The following is a 19,380-nucleotide window of genomic DNA, read 5'->3' on the forward strand; positions in this document are numbered from 1 at the left end:
GAAAATTCTCATGTCAGGTGATTATACAGGTGTTAAACTAACTTTTTTGGTTAGGTTCTGGGAATTTAGAGAATCTTATTAAAATTAAGACTTAACTTCCAAAATATTTTCAACCATTTTTTTTGGTACTTAAATTATATTAGAGGGTAGTTTCTTGTCCATATATAGAATTACCAGAACTCAGCGCTGGCCAAAGCAGGGTGAAGTTAAGCTACTGGAAAGTTAATTTCAGGTAAGAAACAAAAACAAACAAACAAACAAACAAAAAACAACAAAAAAAAAACCCCTAAAGCATTAGCTTCTTTTTCTTTTAAGTTCATTTACTTCTGTTTTCTTTCTAATCTTGTTTCATTTAGAAAGAATTGTTTAAAAGTTTTCAGTAAAACCTATTTTATTGCCTAGGTTTTTCAAAATCATAAGAATTCAGACTTTTAAAATACATTTGCTTAAGGTTTCTTACTTTGAAAAATGTGTATTCTAATTTTATGATAGCTTGACCTTTATGTCAAGCAGATTCTATTAACCACCTTTTGTAGGTGAGAAAACTGACCCAGGTAAGGTGACTTGTCCAATTTCATCAGGTTGTTTGCAGAATTACAGCCTGTTTCCTGACTCCCAGCTCTTTCCACTGGTCCATGCTGGCAAAATATTTGTTTTCAGCTGAAAAGATACAGATGGCATTCTGTCCTAGGAGAACTTTCCATATCAATCTTTAAATGTGCTGACTTTGAAAAAAGAATTTTATATGATTACATCTTGATTATTACATAATGCATTTTTTTTTTAAAGATTTTATTTATTTGACAGAGAGAGACAACAGCGAGAGAGGGAACACAAGCAGGGGGGAGTGGGAGAGGGAAAAGCTGGCTTCCCGCTGAGCAGAGAGCCCGATGCGGGGCTCGATCCCAGGACCCTGGGATCATGACCTGAGCTGAAGGCAGACGCTTAACCGACTGAGCCACCCAGGCGCCCCTACATAATGCATTTTAAAAACTTTTCTGCTATTGCTTTTTTTAATTTTTTACAACAATATTATGGGAAAGGTGAGTCCATAGATTGAAAATGTCTCCAGAATATAAGAAGTGAGACATTATTCAAAGCAAGACAAAAATTCTACTTTTAATAATTTTGACTTTATGGGGTGGTAGAAAACACTGGACTAGAGTTACAAGTTCTGTGACCTTAAGCAGGAACTTAAAACCTAGTCCCAGGACCTCAGTTTTATTATCTATTAAATGAGTATGCTAGAATAAAATTATTTTGAGTCATTGTCAGTCTAAAAATGCAGTAAGATTCTGTTGATTTTTTTCCGATAGCCACATTTAGGCTTCCATACTGGTTTATGGTTAGCACATAAGTGCACTAATCTTAAATATTCTCTGCACTGCATCCTCTAAATTTTGGCATGAGAAAATGTGTACCACTGGGTATGGATATAAATGTTATCATCCTCCCTCACCATTTCTATGATTCAAGAAAATAAATATTTAGGAGTACAAGTACACAGTCATATTTTCGTCTTTTATTCTCTAGTTGGAAGTTCGTAGATAGAAACTTTGACTTTAAAGAATATCCTTAGGGATACCTTGGTGACGCAGTTGGTTAAGTGTCCAGCTCTGCGTTTCGGCTCAGGTCATGATCTCGGGGTTGTAAGATTGAGCCCCGCAGGAAGTCTACTTGAGATTCTCTCTCCTTTCTCCCTCTGCCCCTCCCGCCTGTGCTCTCTCTCTCTCAAAATAAATAAATAAATCTTTAAAAAAAAAAAGATACCCTTAAGAGACTGCTTTTTGTGTTTTGACCTTCAGTGTTCAAATTTTAATTATTTCCCTCCTCTAAACGCTTCATCACTTTTAAATAAAATGAAGCAAGCATTCTGGCTGCCACCATGTAGACAAATCTGTTTTTTTGGTCTTTTTCCCAATTGCTGTGCATATAAATATGACTCACCTTTCTTTGACATTTTCATACTTTGAAAGTTAAAGTAAAATATTCAGGTTTGATACACACAAATATATTACATCTGAGATGTACGTTATTAAATTTGAAACTTTAGCTTTAATTTTATCTTACAGTAGCTTTTCGGGTCTCTAAATGCAACACTGAACTTCTCAAATCTTCTATGATCCCTATTTGGAATTTGTTGAGAGGCATTTTGCCAAAGCATTAGAGTAAAATGTTTTGTTTGCTTTAGTCAGCTTATCTGAGCAGTCTAACTGGAACTGACGTGCTGTTTGTCTAGCCTTTATATTTAAGTATTTAGGGGATTGATTTTCTCTAAATCATAGCATAAAAAGTAATGAGTTTTCTTTCTTCCAGGAATAATAATGGTTGGGGTTATTGTTGGTTCAAAGAAGACTGGCATAAATCCTGATAACGTTGCTACCCCCATTGCCGCTAGTTTTGGCGACCTCATAACTCTTGCCATATTAGCCTGGATAAGTCAGGGTTTGTACTCCTGTCTTGGTAAGTTAACTTGAAATGAAATATAATGTGCTATTCAGAGTCTCTTTAAATGAATATTGTTGCAACAATGCCATGAATTCCTGGTGACCTTCATCTATAGTACAACTGTGGTTGAGACTGATTAGAACAGTAACTGCCATTTGTTCTATACCTACTGTATGTTGTGGTTCTCCTATATTTTTTTCTCACTTTTTTTTTTCTTCTTATGGAGTTTAAAACTATATAAGATAAGGATTATTGGCTCTAATTTCAGATGAGAAAACTGAGGCTCATAGAGGTTATGTATGTTGCCCACTACTGCTGGGAAGGTTGAACACAGGCCTAATATTCTATGAATTCTGCCCTTTTGCTAAGTGTGTAGGCAGTGAGGAGTCAACCCACAGTGTTCTGATATATGCATTGTACTACTGTCCCAGAACATAAGGTTATAGCAGTGCTTGAAATTTAGTGATTGTCCCCCTATCAGAAACCAACATGGCAATTAACAGCAACAAAAAAGTTACCATGAAAATTAGCCTGAATGTTGTGTAAAGTTTGGAGGCATCATATACTCATGTATACATACATATGTTATATATATAATTATAATATACATTAATTATATAATTCCTGATAATAGTGACAGGTTGTATTGATAATGTTATATAATATATAATAATTATGTAGATATAATTCCTGATAATTGTGATAGATTATATATAGAATCTAATGAATTATTTTAACATAAGTTATTATCAATGTAAATGAATATGATTTATGAGCATTGGTTTAGTGCTAGAAGTTGGCTATGGTTTTATTTTTTTAGATGCCAAATAAAAAAAAAAGAAAAGAAAAGAGAAACCCACAGAATACTACAAGAAAAAAAGATAGTTTATAAAACAAGCCAGAAGCAAACATTTATCCTCATATATCCTCATATATTTTGTGGGTTCTATACAGATTTATGGTATACTTTCAAATAAGCCTAAAGTACATTTGGTTTGAAGAAGTAAGTCTCAGATATATGTTTTTGAACTAAAGAAAGGGCTTTAACCTAACAAAGGCAATCAGTCATTTATTAAGGGAAGCTTCATTTAGTATATAAAATTACCTTAAAATATTTAATGAGTGGCAAAAAATAATAGTCAATAAAACTTGATGTTCAAGGAAAATTCTCATTTCCTTAGCAAGGTGGAAGACAATAAATGATCAACAGCCTAAATGTAGTAAGATCTTGTTCATATAGGTGTTGGGTTTTCATTGTTGTTGTGAAATACACAAGGAATGTTGTATGTACAAGTATATTCAGGATAATGTTTGATTCTTCTCTTCCAGTCAAATAAAGGACAGAAAATTAGTTATATTAGTAAAGGGATAATCTTCTTTAATTTATTGTTGGGGTGATAATTAGTCATACTTTTTCCCTCTATTTTATACAAGTTAGAAATTCATACTGATGTCAGAGATTAAAATATGGCTAGTATTAGAGAATATGACTTAATATTCTTCTCCTATTCTATTAATTTACTCATAGGCAGGCAGCTGGATGACTTGTAGGCCTCAGCTCCCCACAGAAATGGGCTGCTAACTGTGTTGGGAAAGGGAGACTGTCATCAATAGGCTGGATCCCAAAAGACAAGTTAGTGCCCCTTTCCCTAGTCTACCAGTTAGACAAGTCTCTCCCCTGTGAGGGGGAGTGGGGAGGAGAAGGGATGGGGAAAGCAGAAGAGGGTGAAGGGTTCCTACCTATTATTATTCCTTGGGTCTTGCCAGGAACATTGAGGGTGGGTGGGGATTGGACTGGAAGGTTGGCAGTTTCTGGGATGTGTTGCCTTATATACATAAACAGAAAAGGTATATTATTTGCAGACTTGGGTGCTCAAATTACCATGAAGTCATTTGTAACACATTTCTCAGCTGCTGGTTGAATACCAGGGTGTCTCCTCAGTTGGAGGCTTGAGTAGTAAGAAAGAAAGAGAACGCCATTGAAGAATGTTATCCTAATAAATATGACAATTGTTATAATGATACAGACTCAGTATTATGAGATTTCAGAAGATAAATAGACTTTTGGGGAAAATAATGTGTGCTGATTTTTTAAAAATTTTATTATTTTTTTTAATTATAGTTGATTTAACCATGAAGAGTTTTTCTGGTGTCAGTGTTGGGTTATAATGTGTCTACATTATGAGCACTAGGGGGCCTCATAAGATCAGCACAGTGTTAGTGGTATTCTGAATATAAAGATTAGGAATAGTCACATTTAAATTCTGAGACCCTATTCATCCTGCTGTGCTGCCTAGTTCTTGGAAACAAAGTTTAATTCCTGAACTATGTTGGAAACACTTAGCAGTCTTTAGAGATAAGAGGATTTCATGGCAGCTATAGGCTTTTGTTACAAATAGAGGCTGTGTATTACATGGCTCCCAAAGAACTGGGCATTGAGAAAAGTCTCTCTTAAGTCCCCACCTAGAATTTTGGATACTTAGAATGACTGGGAACAGCCCCCTTCTTGTCTTGTTAGTTTTGATGCATGTACGGAAGTTCACTCTACATCCATTCAATGTGTTACTTTTCTTTCGGCCCTGACAAAATTTGCTAATTTCTGATATCTGAAGTAAATACAGGATTTTTCCTCTTTTCACCTGGCCAGTTCTCCACAAAAAGGACAAAATAAGCCCAGAGCTTTGTTTATTCCTATTGACTTTATTTTGTATAGTCACTTAAGTCTTCGTTGCTCAGTTAACAAAGTTAAAGTTTTAGCCTTGTGTTAAACCTCTGGGAGTTGGCAGAAATGTATCTTCCAACACCCTCCCCGCTCCAGCCAGACTCACCCAGTAACTGATTCTCATACATTAGCCATGATTTTTCTCTTTTCTTTCTTCTGTCATTCCCTTCCCCTTCATTAAGGCCAGTCAGAGGCCTCATTTTTAATGCTAAATTCACACGTTTCTCTAATGTTAATTGAACTTTTCCTCCTCTGAATTCCTGTAGTCCTTCACTGATAACGTCTCTTGTAACGTTCTTTACATTTTACTGGTCATTATAGCTTTTTGTGTAAATGTAGTACCTTCCTTTATGAGGATATAAGCTTCTGAGGACAAAATTGTGTGTGTTTTTTTAAATCTATCAGCATCCCATAGGGCCATATACATAAATGGATATTAAATAAATAACACTTGGTGAAATGCTTTATCCCATTTGAAAGCTATCTAGTTAATGTGAGTAGAAGCTATTCAGGAAGTGGTACACACATGGAAATAGAAGATAGATATCTTTCTGAATGATGTTGCTATATTCTTAGTCCAATAACAGAATAGATTATAACCCAAAAAAAAAAAATGACCCTTTCAGTGAGGACATAGTATTAGGGAAATATTGGAAGAGTATCTTGCTTTAGCAGAAAGTATCAGGGGACTAGTATCCCCACAGAAAAATTAAAATGGCAGCATATGGCTAGGAAAGATCTTGAAATAGAGGCAAAAATTGAAAGTTAGTTTAGAAATTAATCTAAGCTCTGGACTATGATATGCTTTGGTATGACTTGCCAAGAAGATATAAAGGCATTCATTCATACGGTAATGTTTAAACAATAGTAATTTTTAAAAAGCTATTAAAAGGAAGAAGTTAGGCCAGGAACCAAAATACCTGTACACAGTGATTGCTGCCCTTTCTTTCTTCTTGTTCACATACTTTTAAGAGGATTTTAAAAACTCTTTTTCAATTATTTATAACTGCATGGCTGTCTAATTCTGGGATGTACATGATGTTATTGATTTGAAAAACTGTCAGCTTTTCTCTTTTTAGGCAAGATCTGAGAAGCAGAACGTTGATTGATTTCTCATTCTTCGAGGTTCAAAAGATGGCTTAGTTGAAGCCATAAGAACAGAGTCAGGGTCAGCCTTAGGTTGCTTCAGTCTGTAGAAACTAACAGGGATGCCAGCTAGCTATTTACTGGGCATTCTAGAATATCACTGCCTGGATGTGAGTGGTGATATGAGTAGAATCTAAATTTATCTTGCATGTCAGTCTTCTTCAGAGATTTTCAGCACTCACCATCTTAGTTTAGAGTGATTCCTGGAAGGTCGATTTAGTGAGAACATTCTGATAGTTAAAAGGGAGGGCATTTAAAAAAAATTGATAACTTACCATGGCCCTTGCTTTTTTGCTCACACACAAAGAGCTGACATATAAGAGTGTTACTCATAGCAGCTACATGTTTCAAAAGAATTTAGGGTAAGAATAATGAAAGTTGTTAATGAAATTATGTAACAGTTGTTGCAAAATGCCACCCACAATCTAATAAAAGGTACAAGCCATGAATCAGAAAGGTGGCTGTTATGTTTGGTAGTTAAATGGAATCATAGCAATTTGAACCACTTTAGCTGTGTCCATCGTTACTTTTCTGTAGTTTATGTATGTCACAGAATCAATACTAATGCACACAGGCATTTCTTAGGCTTAAAATTCTGCAGAGCTTTATCTATACACCTGTATGCATTTCCTTTGCTGCTGTAACAAATTACCACAAACTCTGTGGCTTAAAACAACAGAAATGAGGGGTGCCTGGGTGGCTCAGGCAGTTAAGCATCTGCCTTTAGCTCAGGTCATGATCCTAGGGTCCTGGGATCGAGTCCTGTGTCAAGCTCCCTGCTCTGCGGGGAGCCTGCTTTTCCTTCTCCCTCTGCCTGCCACCCCCCCTGCTTGTGCTCTGTCTCTCTGTCAAATAAATAAATAAATAAAATCCTAAAAAACCAACCAAACAAACAGAAATTAGTCTTCTTACAATTCTGGAAGCCAGAGTCTAAAATGACTTATACAGGGCTAAAATCAAGGTGTCAGCAGGGCTGGCCTCTTTGGAGGTTTTTAAGGGAAAATGCATTCCTTGGCTCTTTGATCTGCTGGCTGCCAGCCTTCCTTGGCTTGTAGTTGCATTACTCAATCTCTGCTTCTGTGGTCACATTGCCAACTCTTCTGGAGTCAGATCTCCCTCTAATTTTTGCCTGGAAGTACACCTGTGATTACATTTTGGGCTCACCCTAATAATCCAGAATAATTTATGCATTTCAAAATACTTGACTTATATCTGCAAAGTTTCTTTGGTCATATAAGGTAATTAATTATTCACAGGTTCTAAGGATTAGGATATGGATGTATTTGAGGGTCATTATTCAGCCTACTACAATACTTATTGTGATATACTCAGAAATTAATACAAAATATTATTTTGACTAGGATCATTGAAATGTATTTCATTTTGAAGGAAGGCATCATTTTAGATTTTGATATTAATGCAGAAGTTCATGATTGGCTTTTAATCAACCATTTTCTCTTGCCGATTGTGTCATTAGTGGTTTTCTAAAAGTAATTCTTTAATTTTATGACATCTATAAAACACCAATGTATCCTACAAAGAAAAATGTTTTAGAATCTTCCCTTTTCCTATATTTGTAATTTTTTCATAGTCTTCAGAATTGGGTTAGATCTTAGCCAGAAAAAAGATAGGAGGGTCCTATACAATCATAGTTTGGTGGGAATGGGCATATTAGATTTGGCAGGAAATTGAGATAGAACGTGTTTACAGTAAGTCAATTTTAGAAATTTTTATTTTTATCATGGTTTCCCCACTTTTTTAAACCTGCATACTCTGGACCTAGATACATTTAATGTTAACGTTTTACCCCATTTGCTTTGTTTTTTTATTCTCTGTCTCTCTTTGTCTGTCTCTCTATATATTTATGTATTATGCATGTTTGTATATATTTTTTCTTTATCTTTAGGACACTGACATTTTTGAAGGGTGAATTGTGTGGCATGTGAATTGTATCTCATTGTTAGAATTTTTAAAAATTGAGATACAATTCACATGCCACACAGTTCACCTTTAGAAAGTGTACAATTCAGTGGTTTTTAGTACATTCATAAAATTATACAACCCATTATATAATTCCAGAACATTTTCATCACCCACAAAAGAAACCTTTAGCTGTTACTCCCCATTCTATCCTTTGCCCAGACCCTGCAACCGGGAATCTACTTTCTATGGGTTTGCCTCTTCTAGACATTTAAAAAAAAATGGAATCATCCAACTATGACCTTTTATGTCCAGCTTCTTTCAATTAGTATGTTTTCAAGTTTCACCTGCCTTGCAGCATGAATCAGTACTGAATAATATTCTGTTGTATGAATATACCACATTTTTTTATCCTTTTACCAATTCACAGACATTTGGGTTGCTTCCATTTTTTGGCTGCTATGAAAAAATGCTGCTAGAAATACGCTTGTACAGGTTTCTGTGTGAACATAGGTTTTCGGTTCTCTTGGTATTTACCTAGCAGTGGAATTGCTGGGTCATATGATAACTCTGTTTAACTTTTTGAGGAATTGCCCCACTCATTATTTTTAGTTTATTTACTGAGAAAACTATCCCCCACTTTGGAAGTTCAAGCAGTGATTCTGGGTTTGGGGTGGTAGGTGCTTCTTTCCACTTCAGATGTCCTTCCAGAGATTTAATGTTGAGAATAATTTAAAAGCTGAGTAGGGTGCTCCCCTTTTGACTTGAAAATGAAGTACTAAGATGATCTGACCTAGCAGAATAGTTCTTTTCATTTGTGTTTAGTGGATTTTGCCTTTAGTTTTCTGTTTGATCCCCTAGAGAGGTTGTTGACAATCTTAGTTGTTTTAAGAGGTAAGAATTGCCCTCTAATTGGGATGTTATTTACCCTTATCTAATATTTTAACAAGGAGAACTGGGAATCCATTCAATAAAGTTTTTTTCAATCTTTTATAAAATTCATAGAGAAAATGACACTATGTATAACATTAGTCATATCCCTTTAAATGGAAGAAAATATTCAAATGGATTTTGTTAGCATAATTATTTTGAAGATGTGATCTAGGTAAAGCCATGAGAAAATTTGGTTGGGTATTATTTTCATATTTATAGTAATTGTGTATTCCTACCTGATAGGAAAAAAAATTGAGTTTCTAGCTGGTTCAAACATTTTTAGTCATAGATGAGAGATCTTTAAATATCTTAAGATGAGGAAATACAAAGTTCAATCAAAGGTAAGATTCTGGATAAAGATTGAAGAATTTTGTGAGGTGCCAGAAAAATTTAGTAACCTTGATCAGCTAAAATGATATTACCAAAAATGTTTTGGGATGGTGTTACTGTTTCAAGAAGGGGTAGGCAAATTTTATTCCTGGGGATATTTAGAATTAAGTATAAAAATATTTGAGAATCAAATTCATGATATTAATGGTTTTATGCTAAAGAGGCAAAACATATATTTTTAAATATACTTGTAACTTAGCCCATCAGAGAAACATGTCAGTCTTCTAATTCTATCTTAAATTTGTAATTAAGTAATTGACTTATTCTTGTGACTTTTAAATATAAATATTCCAAAATTGTCTGCATTATATGAATATTTATGAAAACTTAAAGACTTGCCATATTTGTACATTTAATTTATTAGATTTATAAAGATTATCTTAAGTACCTGGAAACTTTTGAGAGACATGAGAAATGTCTAAGGTCAATAGAATGTCTTAGGATATTTAACTAAGTTTGTAAATGTGACTAAATATTATTCTAAACACTTCAAAATAATTTTTGGTTGGATGCTAGACATTGTGAATGTAATAACATTAAGTGCTCAGTTGTTTTGTTTTTCTTTACAACATGTTTGACTTTGTTCTTGTAGGCAGTTAATTGTAGATTAGCTTGAGCCTTACAAGGCTTGGTTTCAAGCTTTATGGAGCCAATCTTGAGTAGACGTGACACTAGGGCTGGTCCTACTACTAAGATGTGACTCTTCTCAGGTCTTTAATGAATGTTCTCAATGTTTGAAGAGGCCTCTCCTCTCTACAGGATTGGCTCTTGAATGACTTCCAGCCCTCTGTAAACTCTTGGAATTTTTCAGCTTACAATTAACACAATTATTCTTGACCTAGCCTTGTGGAGTTCACCCTATGCATGCATGGCTTAGTATTCAGTTCACAAGCTCTGTCTCTGAGAGCTTCCTCTTCTCCAGTATTTTATCCTATAAATTCCTGCTGCCCTAGCCTTACTCTGCTGGAGTTTTCCCTTCCTGCACTGTGGTCTGGGACATGCCTTTAGTCAAAAAGCTGAGGCTGTTTTAGGGTTTATCTCATTTCTTTCCTTTCTCTCAAAGATCACAGTCTTGCAATGCTTGTTGTCTAGTGTCTGAAGACTGCTAATGTCTACCCATATATCTCTATCTATTCTAGTCATTTCTGAAAGCACTTAAAATTTTGTTCAGAGGTGACATACAGCGTGTCTACAAAGCAAGACAAATAGCTAAGCCCAAAGTCAATGAGGCAGAGAAATATATTCACTCTATAGGGAAACATAACAAGAATGGAAAGAGAATGAATAATTGTGATCAAGTAAGACAGTTTACCACAAAGGGTTTATAACAAAGTCCTGGCAATCTGCTATCTCAGTGTGTTCCAAATAGCAAGATGTTAATGATAATGGCAATGGTAATTATGATGATAGTAAGTGTTTGATGAATGTTAGCTAGGTGCCTGGGCACTATTCTACTTAAATGTACTCATTCTTTTAAGACGCACAATAACTCCATGAAATAGATACTGTTATTATTGCCATTTTATACATAAGGAAATTGAAGTTTATAGAAGTGAAATTTCTTGTCCAAGGTAGGTTATAACACCGAGATGTGGAAACTAGGTGGTCTGGCCAAACTATGTTTAACACAGTGTACTGTGTTCTATCTTAGCTTATGAAGGGTTCTGAGAAGTTCAGCAGTGAAGAGAGGTGTTTACCTTTATTAAACTTAGTTTCTCTATTTTATTTTGGAGCTTGGAACACTCTTTAGTATTGGGGGGATATCTATTATCAATTGATTGGCCAATAGTCCTTGGAATGCTTGTACTATAAGATCCTTGTGGGTAAAAATAATATCCCATTTGACTTTAGAGTTAAGAGTTACTAACTTTGGTGTCAGATGCTATCTTCTCCTGACTCTTGCTATTTCTTAGCCATATTCTTAAGCTCCTAAGCTTCAGTTTCTCCATAAAATAGAAATGGCTGTATCTACCTCATACTTGTGAGGACAGTCACATGAGATGATGCCTAAAAAGCATTTAGCACAGTACCTGGTAAATAATAGCCAAATAAATGTTGGCTTTTTTACTGTTGTTGTCCTTACTGTTATTAGTGCAATTTGCATCCAGCTCAGATAGCTATTTCAATAAACGTTTGTTGAATTAATGTACTCGTTTTCAGTTACAGTATTTAATATTTTTACCTTATCTACAGTTTTAAATTTGTGTGAAGTTTAAAGAAAATATATAGCCTGTGAATATGTGGGATAACATCCTATCTTCTGGGAAACTTGTACTTTTAATATCTACATTTGCTACATGATTAGAAGAGAGATTGAAATGTTGTCTCTTTTTTAATTTTAGACAACTATTACTACATTTCTCCATTAGTTGGTGTCTTTTTCTTGGCTCTAACTCCTATCTGGATTATAATAGCTGCCAAACATCCAGCCACAAGGACAGTTCTCCACTCAGGCTGGGAGCCTGTCATAACAGCTATGATTATAAGTAGGTTAGTATTAAAATGTGTGTGTGCATGTGTTCTGTATGCTTATATCTATGTATATGCTAAAACATCAGCAGCCTGTTTTTATTTCTTGGTTCAGTCATCTTATATAGCCGGTCTTTATTATCACAGGTAATAGGGATAATAGTCCTAGGAGTTATTGAAATCAGTAGACCAGTTTCAAACTTTTTTCCAATCAAATCCTTACCAGATTGATGAGTAAGGTTTAGTGGTGTCTGTGTGTGTGTGTGTGTTTATGTGTTAACCTGACTTTACTTATTTTTAATAGTAAATTATTCACATGAGTATCAGAAAGCCTTAGAAATGGACACACCGTTTGACTACTTCCACTCCAACAGGACACAGGATATAATTAAGGATATTTGCAAAAGACCAAGTTATAAGGATCCTCATCACAGTGGGATTTTTAAACAACAAAAAAGAAAGAGACCACCTTAGAGGTCTAGCAACCAGGTATCAATCAAATAAATTGTAGTGTAGTCACAAGATGGAATATTAGCCACTAAAAATAACATTGCAACATTTTTATTGACATGGAAAGATGTTCACTGTACATTTGGTGAAAAGAGCAAGCTAGAAAAGAGTATGACTTTCTTGTTAAACATGGTATATTGACACACATTTATCTTCTTCCTTCCTGAAACTACTAAAATGACAGTAATAGAACAGAAAAGCTGTAAACCACAAAGAAGGGGAGCAGAGAGGCCAGCAGGTGTGAGATTCGACAGAATTGGTAAAATAGGAATCAGATGGATGATTTTTAACTGAACTAGCAAAATGGAAAAAGCTAAAACCTAACCGCCTGCAGGGCCAGAAGACACCCATAAGAAGCAGGCGGATCTGAGATCTGAGCCTCAGAAACCCAGAAGGGGGGAGGAAATAGAGGCACTAAGTACTTCTCAGAGCCGAAATGAAGAAGATGTTGAAAGTTTATGTAAGAAGCAATTAGATCCTAAAAGCCCTTCTGCAGCTTGACCATGCAGGTGACCGCCCCCTCCCAACTTGGCAGAAGACAAGAATTAACTCGGAGACTGAATCAGAGAGGCTGTGGACTTGGAAACACCTGCACACATGAGGCATGGGTTACACACTGTAAGAAAAATAGGATTAAGTGAAAATCTAGATGCTGAACAGTGAAAACCCCTATCCCACTTCCTTTTCTTTGCTCCTGGAATGCTGGCAGTCAGGCCTCTGCCCTCAGGCAAAAAAATTAGAATAATTCTTTTCTGGGGAAACTCACCAGCACAAAAGAAAAACTTGTGGATATTGACCCTTGTGGGTCCTTTAGTGAACGAGCTGCTTGGCCACCTGATGCTTCTTCAGGAGGCCTACCTGCTGACGAGCTCTGCCTCTGTACAGTGAGAGCTCCAGGTGTGCTCTGCAGTGCCCCTTCCAGGGGAGCGGATAGCGAAAGGATCCCCAGACATTTGATTAAGGCTTCTAACGTGAAAGACAGAAAGCAGAAAAATGGTATTCAAAGAAAGTGCAGGGGTAGTTGAAAGACCTCAAAAAACTCATCAGTGTCCTCAGAGCAGTAAGAGAATCTATGGCATCCATAATGCAAGAACAGAATGCTCTAATACGGAGGATTTGAAAAATAGGAAGAGCTCTTGGGAATGAAGACTGTATAGGGGCACCTGAGTGGCTCAGTTGGTTAAGCGATGGACTTGATTTTGGCCAAGGTCGTGATCTCAGGGTACTGGGATCAAGCCCCACGTTGGACTCTGTGCGCAACAAGAAGTCTGCTTGTCCCTCTTCCTCTGCTCCTCCTCCTGCTCACTCTCTCTCAAATAAATAAAATCTTTTAAGAGATTGTTATCTATTTGAGAGGGAGAGAGAGAGAGCATGAGCCCAGGGCAAGGACAGAGGGAGAAGGAGAAGCAGGCTCCCCACTGACCAAGGAGCCCAATGTGGGGCTCGATCCCAGGACCCTGGGATCATGACCTGAGCAGAAGGCAGATGCTTAACTGACTGAGCCACCCAGGCGCCCCTAGATAAATGAAATCTTAAAAAAAATAAAAGAATATATATAAATAGCAGAAACAAAAGATTTAGAAAAGTTAGAAGATAGAGCTGAGGAACTGTTCTGGAAAATAGAGCAGAAAACAGAGGTGAGCACTTGGAGGCAAACAATAAGAAGAAATTATTGAAGAAATAATATAAGAAAATTCCCCAGGACTGAAGACCATGTGCTTCCAGATTGAAAGGGCCCATTGAGTACCTAGCACAGTGAATAGCAGGAGAGACCAAATCAAAGGACATTACTACAAATCCCAAAATATTCTAGAGAAAAAAGATGAGGTATATATAAAGCATTGGGAATCTGAATAATGTCCAATAGCAACACGTAAAGTTATTCCTTCAAAATTTTCAAGGGAGAGTATTTTGAACATAAGGTGTGGTTGTAGTGTCAACCAAATGTAAGAGTGGAATCAAGAAATTTTCAGACATGCAGGATCTCAAAAAGTTTGCTTCCCATATGCCCTTTCATATAAACGCTGGTAGAAGATAAGGTCTATCAAAATGAGGAAATAAGAAAGAAGGTGACACAGGAATGAGGAAACCCATTCCATGAGAGCATGTGATTCATTTTTCTGTGATGTAGATTGCTTTTTCCTAGAAGATTCAGGCAATAGGGTCCTATGAAATGTTGGGACTTGGTCATGGCACACAGACCAAAACCCAGCGTGGGAGACTGAAGGGAAGGTGCAGGGTGACAGCCATGTAGCCAGCCTAGAGGCCACCATCCAGGTTGGCAGGAGGACAGAGGACTTGAGGATTGTCTCTAAGAAACAAAAGTGGAATTGATCAGTTACCTGATGAGTCTGACTGTATTCAGAGGCATTTCACTAACTTTGTTAGAAAGTTGAAACCAAATTAGTAATAAATACCCCCCAAATTAGGAAAAATATGGGCCAAATCAACAAGTAAAAGTGAGGAACTCTAATACACTTGGTGGCTCAGTTGTGAATAATGATTCCAATGTTACAGTAAAGTAAACCCTAAATCTTTTTCACCCAAAATTATATAACCAAGTTGGCAAGATAAGGGGAGGAAGAGAATTATGAAGGATCCAAAGTGGTGAGGGGAAGGGCAAGTGAGATTAAATCCTCATCTGTCACAGTGGAGGTCATTAGGTTAATGTCTAAAATTAAAATCAAGAAATCACAGTATAAACATGTTACTTAGAAATGTAGCATTAAACACCAGAAGAAACAGCTAAAGAAGTTGAAAAGAATTGATAGTGGAGAACAGGTGCTGGGGGTGGGGGCTGGGGACTATTAAACTTTGTGGTACTTTCACTTTTTAAATAATGTACATATGTTTATTCAATAAAAATAAAATTTAATAAAAGTAAAGAGAGAACTACTTTTACAATGTGAGTTTTTATTTTTAAAAATCTACGTGTTTAAAAATGTCTGGGAGGCTATATACCAAGATGCTAACAGTATAACGCTGAATGATAGCACTGAGGTTGATTCTTATTTTCTTCTTTCTGTTTGTCTTTTCTAATTTTTCTATAATATTTTGTTACCTGGGTCATAAAAACATTTTAAGATGTGTTTTAGCAAGTGTTCATGTTATGGTCACAGCATGAACCTATGTGTTCTGGCATAGAAATTTATTCTTTGACACATAACTAGTTTTGTTCTATGAAATATATATATATTTAAGATTAGAGCTTAAATATTAAAATACTGCTGAGGATGACTACTTTGGGACTTTGCAATGTAACTTTTAATGGGACGTCCTAGTAATTTAGCATAGTAAGCCACAATTCATTTATTTTACTGAAAAATTAAAATAATATTTAATAAGTTCCTAATGTTAACTATCAGGTAGTGGTCGAACATTTGATCTGATATTTTGACAACCCCATTCTCTGATAACATGGGGTTTATTTTTCTGTAATGTAGATTGCATTTTCCTGGAAGATTCAGGCAACAGGATCTCATGGAGTATAGGGACTGGCAGTGTTTCACAGGACTTAGACCAAGAAGCTGAAGTTAACCAGTTGGTATTGGTCTTGGAAACTTAAAAAATCTCCAAGCTCCATCAAGACAGTATACTCCATCAGAGTATTTGGCTTGCTGCTATGTAACTGTATATTATTTTTCCAGACCTTCATCCTCAAAGTCAGCTCTTTCTATGGCTACAACCCATTATTTTAATTTTCCAGTGATAAGATGCTACACCTATCTAGTTTTCACACAGTAAAAATGATCCCTCTGATGCCTTGCTGATTTCAAATATGAAGAAATACTCTTTTAAAAACTATTTTTAGGGGCACCTGGCTGGCTCAAGTTGGTAGAGTATGAGATTCTTGATCTTGGGCTCAGAGTTGTGAGTTCAAGCCCCACGTTGGGTATAGAGCTTGCTTAAAAAAAAAAAAAAATTTTTTTTTAAATTGTAAGAGCAATAAATGCACGTGGTTTTAAAAAATTAGTAAATACAGAAGGATATAAAATAACCATCAGTCTTCTGTCAGTCCCTCCACCCAAGATAGACATTGTTAATAATTTCTTATCCTTCCAGACATCTTAATGCACCTAAAGCATATTCTTTTCCTTTTTATAAGGAACATATCTTGGAGATCAGAAGGAGAGCCCTAACATGTAGGGCTATAGGTTATTCCATGTTTTATTTTCAACATTTCACTGTTGCCATTGATTTTTACTTGAAATATTTTTCCTTTTTATTGTTTTTTAAATGTCTAAAAAAATGTTTTTTTAGAGTAGAAGTGTTTGTATGTAAAGAGCAGCTTAAAATTAGTACATTTCTTTCCTCTTCCCTAAATTATATGATTTTCTATCTTTCAGCATTGGGGGCCTTATTCTGGACACAACTGTATCTGATCCAAACTTGGTTGGCATTGTTGTTTACACACCAGTTATTAATGGTAAGAATTAGATATACTCTTCACAATGGTATCAAATCATTATATGTACTCTTAGTTGGGAACAGGAATTTTAGGATTCAGATTTTAAGAGGTGTATCTCCCCCTCCCTTCCATTCTCCCACCACCCCCAGGTTGGTGTTCATGGTAGAAATGACATTCCCTGTTCTCAGTATGTACAACCTAGTTTTGAAAAGAACTGTTTCTTACTCTTACTACTTGATATTGGTTTCAGAATCAAGCACACTTGATTTTTAAGATTAGTGTGGCAAAATATGGTATTTCAGTTCTGGATTATCATTTACTTTGGGTTTATCTGCTATCTCATGGTTTGCTGCTGCCCCTGTCAATTTTTGTGGATCAGTTAGATAGGTTTAAGCATTGCTTAAGTCAATTCAGTTCATTAAAATCTATCACTCCTCTGTGGATCCCTTAAAGATCTGCCTTATATTTTTTTCTTACCTATAAAATGGGAATTATAATATTTAGGTTCACAGGGTTTTTTGGTATGAATTCCATTTAGTAAGATAATTTTAATTGAGTCGTACTGACTTTTGGGCTGGCTGTCATTATATTGGATTTTAGTACAGCTTACACCAGTATAATTTAAAAAGTAATTCTACCTGAGGGAAAACATGTCACAGGATGTGCTACACATTTAATATAAATTGCTTTTGTATATTTATATATCATAAAATATATTATATGAAGGCAAGTTCCCCAAAATCTAACTTCATACCTAAAATTTCAATTGAACATTTACATTTTTGTGTTGCTATAAAATGTCCATGAAGAAATTTCCCCTCTAGATCCCCTTTCCAATTTTCCTGGTGCCACTGTCCCCCCATCATCCACCCTTAAAATCATGGAACCATCAACCCAGCCCTTCATCCTCTCTGAATAGATAACGACCAAACCTCATCGATTTGCCCATTAACATAATTCACTTGTTCACTTATTTGTATAAGAATGTTTCAGCATTGTAGTCTGCTAATGTCTTACTTAAGCCATCATTGAAGTAATAAAGTAGCCTTCCTGACCCACTCCCTATTCAATGTCAATTAACTGTCACCAGCAGGCTAGTCTTCCGTAAACATTGTTTTTATTACTTCAGTCTTAGGAAAATGAACTTATCAGTGATTTCCTCCTGCCTGTCAAATCAAGTTTGAATTCTTCTGTTTCGCTTTCAAAGCCCTCCATATGCTCTTGGATGTGTACAACTTTTTCCTTTACCTTTCTAACCAGATTCCTATTTCGTGGCCTGACAAAGACCTAATTTTTCATTGCCTGGAATGATTACTGCTTTTCTTCCACCTGTTCAAATCCTCTTCAGTGAATATTAGTTGATGAAGTCACCAGCATAAATACTACCACCAATACTGTGAGAGCTATATTGTCCAACATTTCAGTGAAAAATTTAAATTATAACAACCCCATCATTAGTAAGGTTTGAATCAGTGTTTCTGTTATTTCACCTTACATGAGAATTCTAGAGCTTCCCTGGAGTGCTCTTCTTGGAAGCCATGGTATTCATGGTAGTAAAATCTTTTTTGTATCTCAGTAAGTGAATCTCCTAGTTGGATATCACAGTGAGCTCACTTTATGTTAAATTCCACTCACTTAAAAACATTGATAGAGAAGATTCATTCCATGGTCCTCAGAAAAGGTGGAACTTTTGAGAATTGAATTTCATTTTAAATGTGCTAGAGGATGTACGATTTAAAGGATCTCTAATTAACACACCATCAGCACCATCATCATTTGATAACTAGTGAGTACCTACTCTGTGCCAGATAACATGCAGGTCTTTTATGCATGTTATATCATTTCATCCTCACAATAAGAGAGTAATGTGTCCAACATCTCATATCTAATAAGTGGTAACTCAGCATTTAAATTCGGATCTGCTTGATTCCAAAGCCTGTGCTTCCCCCTGCCCCCATAACTGCTAATTTATCTGTTTTGTTAGTTAGAAAAATACACACTTTGTTTAAAGTAAGGCATATCAGTGTTGATATTGTGACAAGGATATCTTTTAACACTTATTAACATCTCTCAGAACTAGTAGCATTTTCTGAAATAGATTTCACAAGAATACTAGTTCTGTGAGACCTTGAGAAGTGAGTTTTGTGGTCAATTAAGTTTGGGAAGCATTAGGTCAAATAGATTTCTTTACTACAGGATTTCTTAAAGCCTTTATCATGCTAATATGTACTGTGAAGCTCTCCTTCTGGGACTTCTGGTTAGGATTTCTAGAACTAATCTTCCTTCAGACCCCAGACCGTACTTTGGGAACTACTGATCTAGGGCTTTTAATATATCTTTATCACAGTGTACTTTCAAATAATAATCTAGTCCGTTTACATAAAGGGTAAGGACCTTACATCAGCATACTTGGATTTTCACTTCTCTTTCTTAT

The 19,380-nt window shown here is 35.7% G+C and overlaps 1 protein-coding gene across 6 annotated transcripts in view; it reads left to right on the plus strand.

Annotated features, from left to right (window-relative positions):
• Positions 1-19,380, plus strand: part of SLC41A2 (solute carrier family 41 member 2) — a 115,360-nt gene that overhangs the window by 62,753 nt on the left and 33,227 nt on the right. For 5 of the 6 annotated variants that reach the window (XM_025882542.2, XM_073900371.1, XM_025882543.2 and 2 more), the window contains exons 6-8: positions 2,317-2,463; positions 11,902-12,049; positions 16,885-16,964. In XM_025882542.2, coding sequence (XP_025738327.1) covers positions 2,317-2,463; positions 11,902-12,049; positions 16,885-16,964 — 375 coding nt within the window. The remainder of the gene's footprint in view (positions 1-2,316; positions 2,464-11,901; positions 12,050-16,884; positions 16,965-19,380) is intronic. The other variant, XM_073900370.1, reaches the window with a different exon arrangement.

This window comes from Callorhinus ursinus, unplaced genomic scaffold (genome assembly GCF_003265705.2).
Source record: "Callorhinus ursinus isolate GAN/ISIS: 27379988/994484 unplaced genomic scaffold, GSC_fseal_2.0 scaffold14, whole genome shotgun sequence".
In the NCBI taxonomy this organism is placed as follows: Eukaryota; Metazoa; Chordata; class Mammalia; order Carnivora; family Otariidae; genus Callorhinus; species Callorhinus ursinus.